At 38.6% G+C, this 24,419-nt stretch overlaps 1 protein-coding gene across 3 annotated transcripts in view; it reads left to right on the top strand.

The window, feature by feature from the left end:
• Positions 1–24,419, top strand: part of LOC5572367 (BTB/POZ domain-containing protein 6) — a 31,549-nt gene that overhangs the window by 1,265 nt on the left and 5,865 nt on the right. Inside the window, exon 1 of one of the 3 annotated variants that reach the window (XM_021854461.1) lies at positions 22,446–22,676. The exons of the other annotated variants lie outside the window; for them this stretch is intronic. Within the exon in view, the coding sequence (XP_021710153.1) occupies positions 22,674–22,676 (3 nt within the window). The 5' untranslated portion in view covers positions 22,446–22,673. Of the gene's footprint in view, positions 1–22,445; positions 22,677–24,419 lie in introns of those variants that run through there. 3 annotated transcript variants of the gene reach the window in all.

The following is a 24,419-nucleotide window of genomic DNA, read 5'->3' as shown; positions in this document are numbered from 1 at the left end:
CGTCATGCCGTTGATGAACGTTGATTTTGTTGGTTTAGCCTGGGAAAAATGATATGGGTTCGTTCAACTTGCACCTGGATTTAAACTGTTCACTAGAATGTTCTAAACAGAGCAAAACTTTTAGCAGTCAATTTAAAACGTGCAGCTATTTAGCAAGACCATGCTGACGGAACGCCAGGAAGAATTTCATAAAATAACATATATCGTTTGATAAAAAAAACTTAAGTGTGACAATGACAGTTTGGGGCGAAATTGGTCGCCAAAGAGAAGCTCTAAATAATTAGGGCCCTACTGGAATTGAAGCGTTTATAAAAAAATGAAGAAATAAATTTCTCCATAATAATCAACGAATCGAAAAAAAAACAACAGCTGTTTTATTTTGAAAATAAAACGGCTGTGTGTTTCCATATTTTCCGATTTGTCAATTATTGTGGCGAAAACTGCTTTTTCAGTCCTGATGTTTGCTACAATTTTACTAGGGCCCACGCATACCTGAAACTACGATATTATCAAACTTGATTCAACCTAAAATTTTGCATCGTAGGGTTTTAGTTCAAGGACATTTCTCTTCCATTAAAAAGCTTAGAAAATGGCGCCTATTAAGCTCACTGAGCACATATGAATACTAAATTTGATGAGAGTGATTACATAGATGTATGCCTTCAAAGTTGGTACGGATAATATGCGGACACCCTGTAGAAAATAATTTAGAAATTTATTTGACTCCGTAAAGTCATATGGTACATGAGCCCTCAGTTAAAAGAAATAAAATGTTAAATTTTATCAAAACTTGTTTGGATTGTTTTAGGATTCTAGAGAAATTTAAAGGCTAAGAGTCATGAACGGTATTCTCATATCTCTGTCCACTCAGGACTTTTGCATATAAAATTTTAAACCTCAATTTTTCAATTTTTCATCAATACAATATTTTGAGCCACATTTTTTTTTTAAAGGTTAGACCATGAACTACAATCCTGCGAAGGAAAATTTTAGGATCATTTAAGTTTGATGATATCGTGGTTTCAGGTATGCGTGGGGCCTTAGCACATATGGATCAACATACACACTCATACAACCGATAAACAGTTAAAAAACTCTCAATCGTATTCATCGCACGCTTTAAAGATCTTATTGAGAATAAAGTACAATTTAGGACCAGGTTCGCATTTGTAATGGTGGAGCTATTAAATATCATATTCGAATTTGTTTGAGTCATAGATTTTCCGTTGCTCTTGTGCTAGTGTTTGTGCTTTGTTCAAGCGTACAGTTCTAATTCTAAGGATTTTTTTAACTTTAAGTTGTACCTTAAATTTCAATGAGTTATATCTCAGCAAAGGTTCAACCAATTTTCGAAATTTGTTTGCGTACCTCATGTCCGTATTCCAGAGTTTAGGACGGTAGGAAAAAATAGTTCTAGGGGTGTTCAAATTTCCCCAAACTAAACATTGCCGCATGGATCCTAAATGTATGATTTGCGGAGGTTCTTCTCACGTCTGTCCTGCGAAGGAAGACACCAAAAAGTTTGTATACGCGAATTGCGGGGGCAACCATAAGTCTAACTTTTGGGATTGCCATTCTCTTAAACGATTCGTTCAGGCAAATGAACGGCAACGCTTCTCGTAGCCGGAATTCCCCAGGTAGAATTTCCAACAATTCTCATTTTTCAGTTTACTATTATACTCCTATGCCAGTGTTGTAGCAGGAAGCTAATTTCAGTTCAACCCCCTTTCTTCCTACGGGTACCCGTTCAAATTATTTCAAATCAAATGAGAATATTTTTTCTTATACCGCCACAGGTAAATTCTATTCCACCTCTTCATCAACGAAAAATCCCAACAAAAAATGTACCTACGGCTAGTAACATGTCTCCCTCTTATTTTGATTTTCTAACTGAACTATTGATTCAAACCATTGATGTTCAAAATCACTCAAATTCACATTGGTGTAAAATTTGCAAATAAAATTGTATTAGATTACGTGTCTCTAATGGATCCAAATATTTTTTTGAAAATTTTGAATTTGAATGCTCGTTCTTTGAATGGTAAAGCTGTTTAATTTTCTAACAGCTACAAATATAATTGAAAGTTTTTTTAAAACTGGATCAAAACTGAAAAGAGATCCATACTGTTTATCGTAATGATCGACTGGATGGAGCCCGTGGTGGAGTTGCAATCATCATTCATAGGCGTATAAAACATCAACCTTTTTCGTCATTCACTTTATTTTTGAAACTTTGGGTGTTTCAATTGAACACAGCTTGGTAAATATACTTTCATAGCTGCCTATTTGCCTTTTTAATGCTCAGAGCAGCAAGATTAGCGGAAAATGACTTGAAAGTACTCATCAGCCTTCATCAAACTGCATCGAAAAATATTACAAAATTCGATTGAATTGCGTGTACTATTCTCAAGAGAAAATCGACGAAGAGATCGATCACTGCAGATACGCCTGTATGATACTAAACGCGAGATTATTTATTTACTTGGTGTTGCATCAATTAGCTTGATAAAACCTCGTTAACGATGTAACGCAAATTTACTCGGTCCATGTCTGTGTCCCTCCAAATTCGATTTTGGCCCACTCTCCAGGACTTTTTTTTACAAAGGGGAAATTTTCACACAGACGCCTGAGAAGGTAACTTGGGCAATTCTTATTGAATTGTTCGGCGCGCCATAGGCGCTGCAATTCTAACACAATGTGAGTGACAGCCGTAGTTACTGCATTCCAGCACTCGGACACATTCTCTCTATTACATTGTCGAGGGACGCGTCCCCTCCGCATGTAGCGAGCATGCAATCTATCATAACAATGAAACAGGGGCAATCAAACACGACATGCTCCGCTGCTTCCTCCACACCAGCACAATTGGGACACGCAGGAGATTCTGAGTGACCAAACCTATGCAGGTACTGCCTATAGCAACCATGTCCTGGCAGAAACTGCGTCAGGTTGAAGTTCACTTCCCCATGGTTTCTTTTATACGAAATCAAGATACAATTGGTATTAGTCGATGGGTCCATCTACCTTTAGTGGAGTTATCCCATTCCTGTTGCTAACCTCTGAGCGCTGTCTCTTTACACGCGTTGCGAACTCCTCTGGTACCTCTTTGGTTGAAGCATTGAACATCTTCCTTGATGATGAGCCCGATGGGCGTCATCCCAGCTATGATGCACACGGCCTCTTTAGATGCCGTTCGGTATGCGCTTGCTACTCTTAAGGCCCAAGTAAAAATGGAGCAAATGTCAAAAGTGAAAAATCAGTTTTCGTCGTTGAAATCGACAAATCGAAAAAAATAAAAACACACAGCTGTTTTATTTCCAAAATAAAAAGGCTGTGTGTTTTTATTTTTTTCGATTTGTTGATTTCAAGGGCGAAAACTGCTTTTTTCATTTTTGACATTTGCTTCATTCTTAATTGCACCTTAAGCACATGATCCTGTACGTGCTCTCCAACCGCTTTAGCTTTCTTTTGACCAGATTGGTCCTCCATACCTTAGCGTGGCGCCACGCTTGCCAGTTTGGTTGGTCCAGCGACTACCCCACTCCACTGCCCATGCATTAAAATCACCAGCTATCACTACTGGCTGCCGATTAGCTAGTTCGGCTATCCTCCAGTCGATCATGTCTGAAATTTCTTTTGTTGGTTCCATAGTAACATCACGTCGATCTTCGTTTCCGAGACTGACTACCTAAGCAGCTGCTGGGCTGCATCACAGTGGTTTAAATTTAACTGTGTTACGGTTTCGTTCTACTTCGTCGTAAGCGCTATTATTCATCTTATCAAACTTAAAATGTTCCACTACGGCGGATATTCCAACTTACCTGCAACATAGATTCATTTTCCAAGTGTGATTTATGGTTTGTACATTTGTGCACCTAAAATACAATAAAACTACTGTATTTCGTTAAATAACTTCAGTTCAATTATCCATTTTGCAGTTTTTCGCCGAAATCGCATAGACGAACACGATTTGAGAGAAATGCTTAACGATCGACACCAGTCACACTACTTTATGATACAAGTTTCTTCCGTTCTAGCTGCTTTGATACTCCGCTTGTGCCTGGACATTTGGGTCCACCCGTTAAGCGTCCGTTGTTTGCTTTGTCGACACATATTAGTCACTTAGCGATTTGCTTACAATCGCTTGCCCTACTTCTGTCGGGACCATTGCAATTCCACGACCATAGGCCTTTTCATGTGACAGGTCCGTCTATGCATTTGTTTACATCGGTGGAGGACCAGTGCTAACTTGGGGCTGTTATTTTCATACAAGAGCTGTTAAAGAGCTTCCGGATCAGCTGATTCGAAACGTCTCGTGAAAACCCCTATTGGCCCTTCCTGAAACACTTGAAGCAAACTTCAGGAGGCTGCTGTATGCTCAGCCGGCAAACCGAAGAAGAAAAAAAAGAATAAAAAAAACGAAAACAAAAAAATAATAGCAAATGTTGACAATCAATGAAGTAAATGTTACGAAAAGTTCTGTACAGTTTATACGTTTATCAGTAAGCAGTTTTGATAGACTCACACTCAAATCTCAATCAATACGCTCTCCCGTGAGAGCAAACTCATTAAAGATCTGCTTTGCAAACCTCACGCTTGAGAGTTTGATTTTGATGGACAATTGTTACACTCAATCAACTCAAACCGTAAAAAAAAACAATCAAAACCTCGTGAAATCCGAATGTTGTTGTTTACGTTAGAAAGGATTACTATGATTTTAGCAGACTAATAAGAAATTATTATTATTATTAGCTTTATTAGGGAGATTTTCAGCCCGTGGCTGGTTCATCTCCATAATAATAAGAAATTATTGCCGTGTGTGATAAACTGTGGAAATACGAGACAATGAGTCAAAGGTGAGCCAACTCATCCATGATTTTTTGACTACTGAGTTACGTGATTGACAACTCACACTGAAAACATTCTACAAGCTCGATCAATGTGTTTAACACGTGAATTTTCACTAATTGTAAAACACATCAATCGATGGTGTAAAACCAGTCGCTATCGGCAATCCGAATTCAAATGTAAAACACGTTAATTTACAAATTTTCGAAAAGTTTGCTGTAGATTTTGTTAGCTGGAAGGGTCGACTGGTTTTGTTAGCGATTTCTTGATTTTCTGATACCAGACACCCATTTAAGGGCGCACGGTTTCCCAAAATATAACATGTCAATAAACATGTCACGCGTGGATAGCAAATGTTAGTCCTTGTCATGTTAGGCAAACTAGTTCGACTAGTGATTGATATCGCAATCGTAAAACACGTTGAAATTGTATGTAAAAGCCTTTGGCCTTTGCTATCGATCCAAAGTCAAACCTTAACAGAATTACAAGTTTTACACGTTATTTCACCTTGCCATTTGACAAGACAGATCCACATTGAAAATAATATGGATCGAACGTGTAGATTCTTTTCAGTGCACGCATGAAAAATCTCAAGCGTGAGTTATGAGAAATTGAGTTTTTCACAACACTGTCAGTAAGTTCAGAGAATTGTTTTCGAGAAATTTATTTTGTTACAAAAACGTCCTATTTGATTGTTTCACACTCTTGCTTTCATTTCAATGTTCAAATTTTCTGATAATCCTTTTCGGGATTCTGTGATAATTTTATACTAGATAGGATCAAAATTTTCGTTAAGAATGCAAATCTGGCCAGAAGTTCTGTGAAAACAATATGAACTACTACCAAAGAACAGGATTCTAAAATTATTAAACCTAGTATTCTTATATAGTTTGGGTTATTAGAGGTTATTCATTATAAACCTGCCCAAGATTTTTTTTCAATTATGTTCCTAGTTGTGTAAGAATCCATTGAACAGTTCTGGGGAATACTACTATTTTCACTAGGTATCAGTTGATATAATCTACATATTCGTTTTGTGTATGCTTTTACATAGGCACCGTGCATAAGCTAATTTATCGTTGCTGAAGAACTATTTTCGATACTTTTTAATGGATTTCTATTGATAAGCGTGTATCTCAGGAATTTTCTGTTGACAAACCATTAAACACTTTCTTAGATGCTTCAAAAATATTTTATTGAAATCGTTCCACAAAGAGTTTTAGTCAAACATGTTTATGAAAAGAGCTAATAAATTATCAAGGAAGAAAGACGTGATATTATGCATTAATAGCATTATATCGATAACTGTTTTTGTCTATAATTGCTTATCTAGGTACTATGACTTGAAAATCCCGGCATATAAAGCTCTATAAATTTCTCATTTTGGCACCCCTGAAGCCTGGCGCCCTTGGCGGGTGCCAACCTGGCCAACCGCACGCTACGGCACTGCCTGCATCTTCCACCCATATACAAACGACGTAATGCCAAATGACCCAGACCTGTTTGGAGGTGTGGTACTAGTGCTGGCTCCGTAAACCCACGCTGGATATATCAGACATAATACGAAAATTACCTCAGAAGTCATCCAGCTTATGCAAAGTTAATAATTACTTCCAGCGGTCATCACAAGGACATCAATTACTGTCTCGTTCGGAAGAATTCCCTACACGAGGCGCGTTATTATTGGATGGTATTGCGTGACACTGACAGCCACTGATCACGATAATGTAGGTTTGCAGAACTGACCAACAAATCTTACGGGGTGCTACTGGAATTTATTTTCGTTGCATCATACTTAACCTACGCGTCTGGAAGGCAAGAACGCCAAATCTTATGGTCAGAACAAGTTTTCTTCTCTCTGTGCTGTCGTGCAAGAAGCAGCATTGAATTCTTTTCCATCAACTTAGAAGTAAAAATCCGAACTAGCCTTGCGGCGGACGGACAACAGGTTGGTGAAAAGTTCAACGTTCGCTCGACAGTTAGGATGCGAGAAAAAAAAACTGGATCTTTTCAGTGAAATCGCAGTGGAGGTACAACAAAGCAAAGAAAATCGATAACAGTAAAATGTGTTCGAGCGCCGGAAATTGAACAAAAAATATTCAGCGAAAAACTTGTTTCGCGCTGGATCTGTGTCACCAATCTAGAAAAAAAAGATAAATAAATAGAAGAGAAAGTATAAACCATAAATTTGCTGCAAAAAAAACTGAAAACATAAATTTGAAAAGATTTTCGTTGAAAAGTAAATTTTTATCTATTTGACTACATCAGCAGTGACGGTATTTTTTGTTTATTATGCTAAAAATTTAAAAACAGGTTCACTTAACTTAAGTCGTCACCAATCGTCATCGAGGTTGAGCGCGTCTGTCTATCAGCTGTTCGCTATCCACAGTGTGGTATGCGTATGGTAAACATAGAAGAAAAAAATCCTCGGAGTATCGTTGCAAACTGCGTGCGCTGCGCGTGTATGAAAGTCACACGTTGAAGTCAATATCCGTTACTGACCGTGAATATGCACAGCATCCGAGGAATGAAAGTGCAGGAGTTTTAGATATTTCATTTCAAACTACTAGATGGGAAAGCAGTTGGACACTAAACAATTTTGAAACATTTTGACAATGAATGAAGAAATTCTACTACGAATATGAATGGATGAACTCGGCTCTTGAAGCTTGGGCCTTGTTTTTTAAAAGTGTATTTTTGATTCTTCATTATGTTTTATCATGCAACCTTCACATATATAAATCAACAACCCAAGACTCTGATTCGAAATTTTTCGATTGATACTTTTAAAACAAGTACTGGTGCCTCAACTATTTATTTCTGTAGAAAAAAATAAACCCCATTTTGCATCATTTCGCATGAGAACGTTTCGCATCAGGGCATTTGACATCGTGAATATTTCGCATAAAGGAGTTTCATATAAGCACAGGTAGAATTTTGAATAAGGCATATATTTCTTATTATGATAGACGTCCTTATGTGACACATCATGATGTGACATGTCCCACCTTCAAAATACAATTTTAATTTTTCTAATGATTTTTTATAAAAAATTGAAGCTAGTTTTTGGATTTAGGAATTGGATTGGATTCATGTGTTCTTATATCCATTATCAAAAGAACTTTGATAATTGGTATAAAAATAAATTAAAATCCACAACCGAATAACTGTTCGATATCTAAAATGGAAACCGACTGACAAATTCCAAAAGCGTTTGTGAACACAGAACGGCCGGCTTTATCAAATAGTTTATTAGAACACTTAACATCATACACTTAACTTTGTTACAGCTATGTTGGATTTACATTTGAACTGGTTTTATGCTCATAGACTTATATGCTACTGGCTTTTTTGTAGAATGTCTTGATTGTCTCATATAACATATATAAGTAATAGAACAATTATATTGACACGAAAGCCGTGATAAGCCCGAGGCTCTTAAAATGGCATAAAGATGAGCTACACTAATTTGGCATTAACAGAGTTCATTACTCTTAGGGGCCTTCCTTAGGCGAGTGGTTAGAGTCCGCGGCAAAAGCAAAGTCATGCGGAAGGTGTCTGGGTTCGATTCCTGGTCGGTCCAGGATCTTTTCGTAATGTAAATTTCCTTGACTTCCCTGCAGGAGCATAAAGTATCATCGTACCTGCCACACAATATACGAATGCGAAAATGGCAACTTTGGCAAAGAAAGCTCTCAGTTAATAACTGAGTGATTCCAAGCAACAGCACCAAAATTTGGTAAATTTTTTAATTCATTTTTTTCTATTGAGCTGAAACTTTGCACAGTTTTCCAGTTCCATCTAAATCGTCATTTTCCGATATCAAATCTTAAAGTTGAGTCACGACTAACTTTTCAAAAGGGTGTATGTGAAAATGGTTCAAAAATATTCAAAAAGCTGCACAGCAAAAACGGTTCGTTTGATTGTTAGACAACTAAAGAAACAAAGTTAGACAACTAAATAAAGATTCCAAAAAAAAAAAAATACACACAGTAAAAAAAAATTTTTTGCATTAAAAAACATAATTTTTGACACAAAAACTCAAATATCTCAAAACCCTATCGGAATACCAACGTAATTTTTTGAGGGAAAACGGTCCATTATATTAGCTATCTACCATAAAAATTTGGTGAAGTTATGACATTTCAAACATGCTACAATTTTCACATTTAGTAGAAAAAAAAAAAAATTTTCGGTGTAAATTATTACGGGAACCGCAGTTTGTTGCTGATTTTATTGTTAAGGGCCTTGCGTGAATTAAACAAGTCGTTTTCATGTATTCATTAGTATTATGTATATTATATGTATAAATATTATGTATATGTATAAATATTATATGTATATGTATATATGTATAAATTAAAATGAATTAACAGATTACACGAAAATAAAATTTTTTTTACCAGGATATTTTTTTTAGAGTATGATCGATGAGTCTCTAAATGTTATATATAAACTTTAAAAGTTTTGGATTTGGGTCTGCGTTATGAGATCATGAAAACATTTTATTAATACTTATTTATTAATTTATTGTTATTCAATTTTTTTACAATATCGAACACTTTTGCATCATTATCAGTACAGTTCGAGTATAGTTTTGCTTTAATTTTATTTTCTGACAATGGAATGAAACAGTGAAATTTTTGGGTTCCTTGGATCGTTTTCGCGTTATTATATTGCTCGCTGAGCTCTGATGCCGTTAATTCGTACTCTTCAGTAGTAGTAAAACAAAATGATAATTTTGTTAAATCTTCTTCTTTTCTGCGATTCGCCCAATCAAATAGTTCTTTTGCAGTTTTAATTGGATGCTCACGTTCTTTGGCTAAACTTGCTCTTGTGGCCATGCGCTTTATGGTTCCTCCAATAGCATCACAAGGACCTTTGCCATGTGACGTAACAAAGAAATGCCATTCTGCATCAATTCCGTACTTTGATTTAAATTGACATAGGCTCGAAAAATTCTTACGGTTTTTGTACTGCGATGCTTCTCCATCAGACATGAAATATATCTTTCTGATTTCTTTATCCTTATCAACGCGTAAAAAGTTAATCATTTTGGCAATGAACAAATTTACAGATACTGACTGAGTCGTGTCTTAAATCTTCGGAAATTACAATAAAACTAAAATGTTCAATTTGCGTACTTCCATTGAAATAAATAACGAATGGATGAATTGTAGCTTGTTGTACGTTCCAGTGATGGGACTGCACTTCATCTTGCATTACAAAGCTATAGTTTTCAGAAAAATCACAAATGACTAAAAATTCACCATCTTGTAATGTATTTTTCGTATTTTTTAAAAAGCGGGATTGCTCTGTTTTAATAAAGTTGTGAGGAATTAAACTTTCTAATTTCAAGCAAAAAAATTACACAAACTCATCTACAGGTTTTACAATAGTTTCTAGGTCACACCTATCCGTGGTCACCCATTGCTCAAATGATAACTGATCAATATAATTTTTTTCAAACTCAGCGAATAAAGTATTTTCCAATGATGAAGAATCTGGACAATCCGAACAAGATCGTAGATAGCAATTTGATGTTGTATTTTCACACAAAAGACTACCAGTTAACATTTTAATATCCTTTGATAAATTGATTCTTTTCAAACTATGTAAGATTAGGTTAATATTTTCGTGTGTTGTGCACACACAAACATTATGTGTTCCTGAATTGGATAGAAGCTTGCATTGCCTTGGACGAAGGCTTGCAAATGAGGAAAAACCTACCTTAATATTTTCGTTAATTTCCTTGAAGCGTGTACCGTCAAGCTACCATTCACCGTGCATTTAAGAAAAATTTGCACTTCAAAAAATTATATAACTTTTCCAAATAATTTGAAGCGTATTAGAATACCACTACGTAGCGTACAATTATATAATAATTCAGGGAAAAATCTAAAACTAGTGATGCATAACTAAAAATAACTAAAAAATTATGTTTGAAAATCTCATGTTAAGGTCGCCTCGTACCGTTCTATGTCACCATTTACCGTGCACACTAGTGCACCATTCACCGTGCGTATAGATTTCGCCATGATTTAATTTTGTTTCTTGAAAAAACGTTGTTGATGGAGCAACTATGTTGCTAATAGTGAGCGCACTCATTTTTAAGACTGTTCAAATCTTCATTTACAATAAAATAAATAAAAAGTTTAAAAATTGGCTAGATAATTATTTTTTCATTAAAATCGTTATAGGAGGTTTGACTGTATTGTCCAAATCATTCCATATTCACTCAAAAACTAAATATGAAGTAGTTTAATGACAATATAACAATAAATCTGATATTACCGAATAATTTCATGCCTTTTACACTAATGCACGGTAATAGGAACCATACATACTGAGAGGGATCCATTCACCGTGCATGTGGATTTCGACTGAAACACAATATAAAATTCTAATTTGCATAAAATCTCATTGCTCATACGATGAAATACATCTTACTAATAGTATCCACAATGAAAACTTGTTGAAATTTTGAAAAAATCATACTCTATCGTTAAAATGAAAAATGTGAATTTTTGGTGTTTCTACTAAGAGTGTTGAAAAATCTTATTATCAAACAGAATTCACATGATTTTTACTATATAAACTAGGTTTTTCAAAATGCTTTGTGACAAAAACTACTTCATTTCATCAGTTTTATCTTATTTTGCTGACAACAAAATAATTTATGAAAATTGTATGAATATTCTGTAGGAATTTGTATATGTGCACGGTGAATGGAGGCTGCACGGTGACTGGTGACTTAACGGTATACGCTTCTTTCAAAGTAGTCATCATTAATCGTTTTTGGATTGGTTGACGCTTTCCATCTTTTTTTACAGATACATAATCTTTTTGGCCAGGCATAGTTCTACTTACTTCATCGTCTTCAAAATATTGAATTATTTTTTCTTTTGTCTCATCTGTTAATGAAGTACTCGACCTAGCATTTTTGGTTGCAAGACAGTTATTTTTGAATTGTTTTGCCTCTTTTGCTGTATTTCTATTGGTTTTGAACTCATCAATGGCGTCTTGAATAGACCACGAGCTTGGCAGCATCGACAAAATCAATAATTTTTCTTTCCTTTTCGTGGCTAGATTCGAGAAGCTTTCCTTCATATTCATAATTACCTCATCGTAGTCTGTATTTTCCACATCCTCAGGTCCTAATTTGAAGAGGTTTCTTCGTACAGCTTCGTTGATTTCACGGTATGTTTTCTCGGGATAATTGACGTAACCCATCTTCGTCCATTTAATCGGAGTCACTTTTATTCCAGCAATCCTTTCGTTGAAGCGTTCGATGTTGACCTTCTGGATGCACTCATCTTCTGATTGATTTGTTGAAACAGATGTCGCTGATGGTACCGTGGCAAGACTATCTGCACTTGGTACTTCTGGTAACTCCTCAGTTGTTGTCGGTGCATCTAGTAATTCCTCAGTTGTTGTTGTTTTCGAACTTCCTGCAACCTGATCCACCGATGATGTACAGATTGCCCGTTTGTCAACGTTTAAACGGCAGGACGTACAAATGCGTAAATTTGTATTCAATGTAGACATTGGAGCATAACCAGCCGCTTTCAGTTTATCTATGGTGCTTTCGGTGAGATTTCGTAGCTCTTTCGAACACTTTTTTTCTGCAAACGGCCTGCAACAGTTGAGAAAGCGACTACTCATGTTGCTCGTTAGATTTTAATAAACAAAATCACTTTTAAGTTTTTACTGACTAGTTTGGTGTCGTTTGCTTGACTGAAGAAAAATTTTACAATTAAATCTTTTATAACCATAGTGGTAGTATATTTTTAGCTTTTTCGTGAGTATGTTCATGGTATGTACCTATCATGTTTTTGATGTTGTTGAAGTTACTCGCTTTCTCCCAAATATGATTAACAAAGTCTATTCTCTACCAAGGCGGGTCTATACCCAGGTGTAATCAGATTTTAACTTTGTGGAGAAAACCAGCGCCGAGAAAACCGACCTGCTTTACGTATACTAGATCACCTGGGTATAGACCCGCCTTGTTCTCTACGAGGTAAACTTTTTGCAGGTAAACTAGTCGTAAACCAGTATAGAAAACTTTTTTTGTAGCTTTTGTCTTCAATATTAGATTTCTTATAGGTTTCTTTTATCAAAAGGTTTCAACACTATTGAGAGAATTTTTCTTCAGTTACGTACAATAAAAAATATGACACTATCAAGACTTTAGATCACAACACTGGATCGCGTCTAACTTTCTAATAGATGCTATAATAGTTATGAATAATTAAATAAAATATCATGAAAACAACTTGTTAACCTCATGTGGTACCCTTAACAAAAAATTCAGCAACAAACTGCGGTCCTAAAAAAAATTAACAATGAAAAAAAAAAAAAAATTTTCACTAAGTGTCAAATTTGTGAAATATTTGAAATGTCATAACTTTTTTGTTTATTGGCTTACCATCACCAAATTTTTATGGTAGATAGCTAATATAATGGACCGTTTTCCCTCAAAAAAAAAGTTGGTATTCCGATAGGGTTTTGAGATATTTGAGTTTTTGTGACAAAAATGATGTTTTTTAATGCAAAAAAATTTTTTTTACTGTGTATTTTTTTTGTAATCTTTATTTAGTTGTCTAACTTTGTATCGCCAAGGAAAAGGGTGCAGTCTATAAGCAACTGGCACAAGAAGTACTTGGCGACGAGGTTGATGTAAGATCCCTTACTGCTGAAGCGACTTTCCAGTGTAAAAATCTGGATGAGGTCACCCACGCAGCGGAGGTCTCGGCTGCCCTCAAAGAGTAGTGTGACATCGACGTAGCCAGTAAGGCCATCCACCTTAGAAAGGGCACCCAGGTGGCGGCGATCAGGCTGCCGGTCGCAGAGGCCAACAAAGCGAAGAATTTGGGCATACTCAAGGTAGGCTGGTCGGTTTGCCGGCTAAGCATACAACAGATTCCTGAACTTTGCTTCAAGTGTTTCGGGAAGGGGCATAAGTCGTGGAATTGTAATGGTCCCGACAGAAGTAAGATGTGCAGAAAATGCGGCACCGAAGGCCATAGGGCAAGCGATTGTAAGCCGATCGCTAAGTGCCTAATATGTGTCGACAGAGCAGACAACGGACACTTAAGGTGAAGATGAACCGAAGCCAAACTTCAAATTTTCAAGAGAACGGATCTGAAGAACCAAACATCCGTTTAAGCTGAAAACTTAATCGATTGACCACTAGCTGGTGGTAATCAATCGATTAGGTTTTCAGCTCAAACGGATCTTCGGTTCTCCAGATCCGTGCTCTTGAAAATTTGAACTTTGGCTTCGATTCATCTTCACCTTAACTGGCGGCCCCAATGTCCAGGCACAATCGGAGTATCCATCAGCCAAAACGGAAGCAACACAGTTCAATTTATACCACTGTGATGCAGCCCAACAGCTGCTTTGGCAGTCAGTCTCGGAAAACAAGACTGACGTGGTGTTACTATCGGACCCATACCGCATACCAGCCAACAATGGGAACTGGGTGGCAGATAGGTCTCAACAGCTAGCAGCTATAGGGACGAGAGGACGATACCCAATCCAAGAAGTTGTCTCTAGCTCAAATGACGGTTTTGCGATAGCAAAAATCAATGGCGTGTTCTATTGCAGTTGTTACGCGCCCCCAAGGTGGTCGATTGAGGAATTTTCCCACATGGTTGACAGGATGATAGCCGAACTAGCTAATCGGCAGCCAGTAGTGATAGCAGGCGACTTGAATACATGGGCAGTGGAGTGGGGTAGCCGCTGCGCCAATCAAAGAGGCCAGCTATTGTTGGAATCACTGGCCGCATTAAATGTAGAGCTGGTAAATGTGGGTACAGTGAGTACCCTCCCCAGAAATGGTGCAGAATCGATTATCGACGTGACGTTTTGTAGTCCTAACCTTTTTGGTGCGTTGATGACGGTTATACTCACAGCGATCATCAGTCGATTCGCTGTAGTATAATACCAGGCGGGCGGAACGCAGCGCGATGTAACTCGACCCGGAATGAAAAACAGCGCGCTTCGACGGCGAAGTATTCACTGAAGCCCTGAGGCGCGAACGGAACACTCTGAACCTACATAAACGGTGAAGAGCTAGTTGCTGTGATATCACGAGCGTGTGATGCTCCCATGCCGAGAAAAGCCCCTCCTAGAGAGAACAGGCCGCCGGTGTACTGGTAGTGCGTTTCAGTTGCAAATCTTCGAGTAATCTGCCTTCGGACTAGACGAAGAATGCAACGCGCACGCATCACGCTAAGCCAGCTTCACGCAGCGCATGTGTTAAAACTACACAAAATGAGGCAACCAATGCAGGACTGGCTGGCTGAGTGAAAATTCTGTGTAAGTCGCACTCATGCTGTGTGTAGCCGATGTGTTGGGCATTAGCTGTGCGCGGATCGATGGAAATGGAACTGTCAGTCATCTCCCGCGCGGCAGCAAACAGTTGGCCATTGGTAGGATGAGAAATTTTCCGGGTTTTTTCAGGCAAGTCGGAAAATGGTCGCAAATGTGAAAGTTTTTTTTCCCATTTGCTTCCGCTTCGGCTATTCCAATGAAAAAATCTCTGAAAAACTTTAAAATTGGAATGTTTTTTCATGTTTTCAGAAGCTGAACAAAAATGGAAGTGAATTCCGCATTCCAAGCGTTCTTCCTCTGTGCGCATTTCACTCTTTCTGTTTTGTTTACCACCGTTTGCACAAAACTGTATACAGCCTCCTTTGCACAGAAAATGTGCTGCATGAGAAGACGCCGATTTTATGCGCTCTGCACTCATTTTTGAGCGGACGAACTTTAGCGTGTAGTCTATGCAAGAGTGCCAATTCTAGTCCATGGGGTGACGCCTACAGAGTGGTAATGGCTAAGACCAAAAGTGCCATACCGCCCCAAGAGAAGTCGCCCGAGTTGTTGCGATCGATAATCGATGTACTCTTCCCGCACCATCCCATAAGCCCAAGGCCCCCAGCGCTGTATGCGGCAGATGAAGGAGAAGAAGTGGCGAGAGTGATGAATGGAGAGCTGGTAGAAGTCGTGAAATCATTCGCGTCAAACAAGGCTGCGGGACCCGATGGTATCCCGAATGTTGCCTTAAATGCGGCAGTGAACGCGGATCTAGACATGTTCAGAACCACGATGCAACGCTGCATTGACCATAGAATTTTTCCGGACGTATGGAAGCGACAGAAATTGGTGCTACTACCAAAAGCAAGGAAACCACCAGGTGACCCGTTGGCGTATAGACTTATCTGTCTACTAGATACGACGGGCAAGTTATTGGAGAGGTTGATTCTCAACAGGCTAGTACCGTATACGGAGAGTGCGGACGGCCTGTCCAACTGATTGTTTGGATTCAGAAAAGGTAAATCTACTCTGGACGCCATCCAGTCGTTCAGACAGCTGAGGTGGCAATAGAGCATAAAAGGAGCGGCATCCGTAACTGCGCGGTTGTCACTTTGGATGTAAAGAATGCGTTTAACAGCGCAAGCTGGGAAGCAATAGCACACGTGCTTCACCCCCTCAAGGTACCGGTGCAGTTGTGTAAGCTTCTAGAAAGCTATTTTGATGGACACAGAGAAGGGGCAGAAAAGCGTTCGAATTACCGCGGGAGTACCTCAAGGTTTAATCCTGGGTCCGCTGTTATGCCCGCGGTGTACGATGACGTACTGAGGCTGCCCCTTCCAACGGGTGTTAAGATTGTTGGCTTCGCCGATGATATCACCCTAGTGGTCTATGGTGAATCGATGGAGGAAGTAGAGTTGACAGCTGCGCACTCTATTTCCATTAGACTGGCCCTTAAACAAAAAAGTTGTAAAATTCAACGGGCCCCCTAGATATGTGCCTTAGGGTAAGAAAAAAGCTCTCTCAAAATTTCAACTCATTTGGTTGCTCCCCCAGCTGGCGCATTCAATTTAAAGTTTGTATGGAATATTCGTCTCAAATATATTGAAAATTGACCCTATGTCACTATTTCGTCTCGTACACTTGTTAATCGCGTTCAATTGAGCCCAGAATGACAAATTCACTAGTTGATACGCTAATGAACATAGTTGCCGAAGGTTGTATCTGTATTTAAGCTCGTTTTCATTAAGCTTTCAGTTGTTGAAAGTTAGGCTTAGATCAGCACTTCCGTACAATCACACATGTGCATGCACCTTGTGCCGCAGCTCGCTAAGCGTCATAGGTGGCTATGATGCACTTAGCGGCTACCACCCAGCTAAGTTGAAGGAATACTAAGCAATATTGCAAATCTACTTTAGATAGTTAAAACACCAACTTTATCAATTTTAATCATCTACAACCTTCTACAATATTGTTTGCTATAGTATCAAGTAGTGTTTTTGACATTCTGGGTTCAATTGAACGCGATCAACAATTTTCCTGATTCAAACAGGAGATGATGTGCTGTTTCCTATATGTTGGAGCTGAAAATCCCATATTAACTTCAATTCAATTGCGCCAGCTCATGGAACGACCAAATGAGCTGAAACTTTCAGGAAGTCTTCGTCTAACCCTAAATAATAATCCTGGCGGGTGCCCCGTGGAATTATACAACTTTATTTTTCTCCCATACTAAGGTGGGCCAGTCTAATTTCCATAGTTGAGGAATGGATGTAGTCTAGGAAACTAGGACTGGCCCGTCACAAGACTGAGGTGGTGGTGGTCAACAACCGCAAGTCCGAGCAACGGGCGCTTATCTCGGTAGATGATTGCACCATAGAGTCCAAGCGATCCCTTAGGCATCTTGGGGTAATGATCGATGACAAGCTCAGCTTCGCTAGCCACGTTGAATATGCCTGTAAAAAGGCATCTACGGCTATAGTGGCGCTTTCGAGGATGATGTCTAACAGCTCTGCTGTAATTGCCAGCAAACGCAAGCTACTGGCAAGCGTGGCGCTATCCATACTAAGGTATGGAAGACCAATCTGGACCAAAGCGCTTAGAACGAGCAGAAACCTAAAGCGGTTGGAAAGCACGTACAGGATAACGTGCTTAAGAGTAGCAAGTACATACCGGACGGTATCTGAAGAGGCCGTGTGCATCATAGCCGGGATGACGCCCGGGCTCATCATCAAGGAAGATGTTCAATGCTTCAACCAAAGGGGTACCAGAGGAGTCCGCGACACGTGTAAAGAGGAAACGCTCAGAAGCTGGCAGCAGGAATGGGATAACTCCCTTAAGGGTAGATGGACCCATCGGCTAATACCAAATGTGTCAGATTGGTATACCGGGTACCCCCGTTGGTTTGACCACATTTAATCTGAACACTTTTTAACCTGTACCCCGCTAATTTGCACGTCGTTCAGATTAAAAATGGTTCAAACGTCATTTATCTCATGGAACGGAGTGAAGTGAGATGGAACGCCGTGGAACGGAATGCAGAATCAAAACAAAATAGTGAAAGAGGTTACCAGAAATACGTTTCTAGGGTGACTAGATGTTCAAATTAAAAATGAACCCCGACGGTTTGCATGAGGTACCGTTCAAATTACCGGGGGTGCACGGTAGTAGAAACCATGGGGAAGTGAACTTCCACCTGACGCAGTTTCTGTCAGGACATGGTTGCTATAGACAGTACCTGCATAGGTTCGGGCACTCAGAATCTCCTGCGTGTCCCAATTGTGCTGGTGTGGAGGGACCAGCGGAGCATGCACGTCGCCGAAGATCGTCCTTAGCACTCAGCGTTCGAAAACCCCAAGAGCTTGCAAGTTCTCCTCGAGCACAGTCCACGTCTCATGCCCGTAGAGGACTACCGGTACTTAATTACTTTACTTATTTGGCTTTACATCAATTATCTTGAAAAGGCCTCGCCAACAATATTTAGCCAATTCACTCGGTTCATGGCCGCTTCTCTCCATCCTCGACTGTGACCCACGCTCTCCAGGTCCTGGTGCACCTGGTCAATCCACCTAGCTCGCTGCGCCCCACGTCTTCTTGTTCCGACCGGATTCGTAGCGAACACCATCTTTACAGGGTTGTTGTCCGGCATTCTTGCAACATGCCCTACCCAGCGTATCCTCCAGCTTTAGCTACCTTCACGATACTGGGTTCGCCGTACACACTAAGCTCTTACGGTGAATTTCACCGTAATCTCAACAGCTGAACAATTCGGTGAAATAAAATACCGTAATTTCGTCGGAATTCTACGGATTCCGGTGAATTTTTACCGAATACTGTGAAAATTTACCGTACTCCGTTAATTTATTTCACCGAACCATTCAGCTGTTGAGATTTCACAGGAATCCGTAAAATAATTTAAGTGTGTAGAGTTGAGCGAGCTCGTAGTTCATTCTTCGCTGCCACACGCCGTTCTCCTGCACGCCGCCGAAGATCGTCCTTAGCACTCGGCGTTCGAAAACTCCAAGAGCTCGCACGTCCTTTTCGAGCATAGTCCACGTCTCATGCCCATAGAGGACTACCGGTCTTATGAGCGTTTTGTACATCGTGCATTTGGTACGGGGGTGAATCTTTCTTGACCGCAGTTTCTTCTAGAGCCCATAGAAGGCACGACTTCCGCTGATGATGCGCCTTCGTATTTCCCGACTAACATTGTTGTCAGCCGTCAACAAGGATCCGAGGTAAACGAACTCGTCGACCACCTCGAAGGTATCCCCGTCTATCGTAACACTGCATCCTAGGCGGGCCCTGTCGCGTTCAGTTCCGCCAACCAGCATGTACTTTGTTTTCGACACATTCACCATTAGCCCGACTCTTGTTGCTTCGGAAACCCTGGTTACGCCCATGGAATTACGGTGTACCTCTAGACGTTAAAACGTAACATGAAGTTTTTTTACTTCATTCACAAAAAAGCTAAATAATTGAAATGACTCTTACTTAGAGATTTGTGATCATTTTCAAAAGTTGATTATAACTTATTATAATATGCTATAGCATTCCATAAATTCTTTTTTGCGATTCCGTTGCAAAATAATCAACTTTTCAATGATAAGATGCACTACATAATGGCCTGCTTTTCCTACCAAAAAAACAATGCTGCAAAGTGCTACTTTTCAGCATTGTTTTCGGTAATGAAAAGTAGCACTATTCAGTATTGTTTGAGAGGCGTCAGCCAAATATCACAGTCTATTCTGCCATAGCATCTGATTTTATATGTGATGTGCGATCCAGATACAAGACTGGTGATATTGTCGGCGCGATAAAAAGTTAGAATAAGTTGCTCGTCGAAGTTAGTTTTTTCTCAGAATCTATGCAAAATACCCAACTGCGGAGGTGGTGCATTCGATTCGCATCCGGATGTGCTCTCATACGCCCTACTTCCGAAACAGGGTATTTTGCATCGAGAAAAATCCATTTTAGGCGAACTGCATTTTCAGACCGATCTGACAATACTTGTGTTGTGGGTTTTGTATTTATCCAACTCGGCGAGCCTCGTTGGATAAATATACAACTCGTGCTGAAAAAATCATCATTTTGCAACTTGTTGCATCAATAACTATCTCAATGTATTCCATCAAATATGTCGTCTTAAATTCCTCCAAAAAATATTCTTAGAATCTTTCTAGGGATTATTTCAAGGATAGTGCCAATGTGTTTGCAGGAATCAATCTAAGATTATTTTTAAGAATTCCTTCTAAAATTCATCCAACTTATTTTCTGATACTGATACTGCCATACATCATTCTATGAATTCTAGTGCAGTTTCTCGACATCTGTTCACTCAGTTTATAAAGTCCCACTCACTTCAGAGTACTTTTTTCAGCATTACACTACCGATACCGTATATTGCCAACGACGGAGAGTTCTTAGCGCAGTTTTATCATTACTACATAAAAGTCAGAGTCGATGTTAGTGTTGCGTTAGATCCTGACGTCGATAATGCTGGTCGAGTTGAATCTCTTTTTCTCTAAAAAGAGCACATAGGCGACATTAAAAGTAGGGGAGAAGCACCGGTTTTGGCCATACGCCAGTTGTAGCCATAGTGGATTATAAACCGTTTTACACAGCCAATCAGCATGAAACTTTTTATATTCAGTAGATCACATTCATATGATAGAGCTACATTCATTTACTCGTCCAAATTGGTTCAAAACATAAGAAAAACAATTAATTTTCCTTATAAATTTAACTCCCATACACCTAATTTGGCCAGGGCACTTCTAATTTGGCCACTCTCATGAGAAATCAATGCAATTGGCCAATTTAGGAACCGAAGTTATATCTATGGCCGAAACTGGTTCCGTTGGCCTATATTGACCAACGGAATGTTTAAAGCGAAAAAATGATTTTAGCTCAGTTTTGATATTTACACACATAATATGGATTGAAAGCTTGCATTTGACATATTTGTAGTATAAATACGGCATCCCATTTATTTTTTGTTGACATTTTCTCTTAGGCTAGCCAAAACCGGTGATTTCACCCTAAATGGTTGTTGTTTTAAAATGCTTGAAAAATTTTCGATTTTTTGTTACCATCTTGAGACTTTCTTTCATTCGATGTGTTTGAAAAAAAATGGTTCTTATAAGTCTAATTAATAATACTTTTATTAGTGATTTGTAGGGGCCTCTACAATGTAGGCCCTGGAAACTATGGCTCATGGGCCCTCCGTAAATACGTAGTAATATATTGTCCTACTCAACTCTAAATGGTACGTGACGGGAGCTTTACAACTAGGGACCCGAAAAAAATCATATCTTCTACGATGAGATTGGATCAATGACTTTGCTTTTCATCCAAAATATAATATTCATGCTTATAATAAAAAGCAATTGAACCGGGTTAAAAATTGATTGAGCACGAACTTTGTAAGGGGAGTGACCATGGCGATCCTACCAATGCGAATTACTGACACCTCGGAAACTTTACCTATGTCTGTGATGTGAATACATACGCGATGACGCACCAGAAAGATAACTGAACACAATATAGAAGCCGGTTCCCGAGCGGTAATATACGTTGAACGGCAAGCGGTAGTTTGTGTACTGATAAGATCCTCGTCTAGCTTCTTAGATGCTTGTGGGCTTTGTTTACGCAGTAGAAGCACGTGTTGGCAATGTCCATACGGTGGAAGGATGTATTTGCGACGTAGATGAATCGGTATACTTACAAAAACAGTACAGATCGAAAATAAGGTTGAAAAAAACCATAAATTATTTTTTCAAGAAATCTAATTCTAAAAAAGGGGTATATTTTCGGCAATTTTGTTCCGTTAGGTGAAATTATTTGAGCAATTATTGCAAAGTTTCAGACAGTTCGGCCGAGAAAAGCCCCCCATGAATCAGAAAAGTGCCCAAGTAGCTCTGCTCCTTATGTTTTTTAATGGTTCAAAAGCTTACGATTATCGTCTATAATAACTGATTCGAATTTTACTTCTTATTTCGGTATTGCAATGCCCCTTGCTTCAACAATGAAATTCAACAAATTCTAAGAGCATCATCAATATTTAATTTCATTTGCAAAGAAATATTAATGTCAAAATTACTATCAATGTTTATTTTATATACGCTTGGGCTTATTTAGTATGATCGCTAGCAATAATTTTCTCCATCACTGTAAGTTATACTAACACCGGTTCGACCACAACGTGTTCGAGTAGTTTTAACGAGCAACGATTTGTAAGTACAACCTTAGAAGAGCACGTACCGTGAGCACGCATCCGCCGCTCGGAAGTCTGGATATTTTACGGTATATTATTAGCATGTCGACGAGCTTCGCAATGAGTTGCATTTATTGTAAAGAAAGAGCTTAAATTTGAGATAAGTATCTAAGCCGGCGCCGTGGGATGGTTTCATTCGTTATCAAAATGTTCTATTTGAAGAAACGAAGACAATATTACCAAGACACCTTGCGTTCGAAACGGAACATCTTTGATAAGCGATACTAAAATAATGGTATGTTGGTATAGGAACAACAATTAAACCAAGCGTTACTTTGTTTTGTGTGCTACCAGTTTAAATTATCTCGCGTTGAATCTTTGGTAAACATTTAGTACCAATTAGAAGCTGATTGAATGAGATAAACGAATTGGAGCATACTTGTGGGTAGTGAGAAGCTTAGCCATTGGTCGCACATTTAGTTCTACTGTGGTTCTCAATCAGGTATAGTATATTTAACATAAAATTAACAAAAGTGGTAAAATTAAAGTTTTTATTTAAAGTTTTTAATTTTACAATCAAACCTTTATGCCAAACACTATCGAATGCTTTTTCTATGTCTAGAAGAGCAAGACCAGTAGAATAGCATTCAGATTTGTTGGAATGAATAAAATTTGTTACACGTGAAAGTTGCTGCGTGGTCGAATGTCCATGTCGAAGTCCGAACTGTTCATTGGCAAAAAATTGAATTTTCGTTGATGTGGTTGAGGAAAGCAAACTGATTGGATGATGGCTAGAAGTTTCTGCAGGATTTTTGTCTGGTTTTAACATTGGTACAACCTTAGCATTTTTCCATTTGTCAGGAAAATATGCCAACTGTAAACATTTGTTAAATTTATCAACTAAGAATGATAAGCTACCTTCTGGAAGTTCTTGATGCGGATGTAGAAAATTCCATCACTGCCAGGGGCTTTCATATTTTTTTATAATACTTCTCACTTTTTCCAAACCGGTTTCCCAGTTATCTTGATTGAGAATGTTTTCGAAGTCCTGAGTAATTTAATTTTATTTGACTAATAAGTTCTAAATTAAAATCGTGTGCGCTTTCAAACTGTATAGCAAGTTTTTGAGCTTTTTCGCGATTAGTTAGAAATAATGTGTTTTCCTCTTCCAATGCCAGAATTGGCTCATGAGGGTTTTTTTTTTCAAAATTTTAGATAATTTCCAAAAAAACATAGAGCCAGGGTTCAATTGAGAAATATTATTTTCATATTTCATTTCTTGATTATAAAAATCGTTTTTTAATTTATTTTTTTTCTGTGGATCCTGCCTTATAATTTTCATTGCTGGATCGCGAGTGCGTTGAAACTGCCTTCTCCTCACGTTTTTAAGACGGATCGAGAGTTTAAAATCATCGTCTGTAATCACGGATTCAAATTTAACTTCCCATTTCGGAAATGCAATGCTCCTGGCATCAACAATGGAATTAATAGATTAATTATCAAGATTACTATCGATATATGTTTCATATATATTCCAGTCGGCTCGAAAATAATTGAAAGTGGAGCTGATAGGATTGCGAATCGCTTCATCGGATATTTGAAGCGTAACAGGGACATGATCAGAATCAAAATCAGCATGAGTAACTAATAGGCTACAAAGATGACTAGAGTCGGTTAAGACCAAATCAATCGTAGAAGGATTTCTAGAATAGGTAAAACACGTAGGGCTATCAGGGTGTTGAATTGAGAAATATCCTGAAGAGCACTCATCAAATAAAATTCGGCCGTTGGAATTACTTTGAGAATTATTCCATGACCGATGTTTGGCATTAAAGTCACCAATGACAAACAATTTTCACTTATTGCGAGTCAATTTTCGCAAGTCAGTTTGGAGCAAATTAACTTGATATATAGAGCATTGAAAAGGCAAATAGGCAGCTATGAAAGAAACACCTAAAGTTTTAAAAACATTAGTTTCAAATGTCGAATACATTTGATGTTCCATACGAATGATGATTGCAACTCCCCCGCATGCCCC

Source organism: Aedes aegypti, chromosome 3, assembly GCF_002204515.2.
Source record: "Aedes aegypti strain LVP_AGWG chromosome 3, AaegL5.0 Primary Assembly, whole genome shotgun sequence".
NCBI classification, from domain to species: Eukaryota; Metazoa; Arthropoda; class Insecta; order Diptera; family Culicidae; genus Aedes; species Aedes aegypti.
Note: the sequence above shows the minus strand (reverse complement) of the source record. Positions and strands in the feature narration are given on the sequence as shown.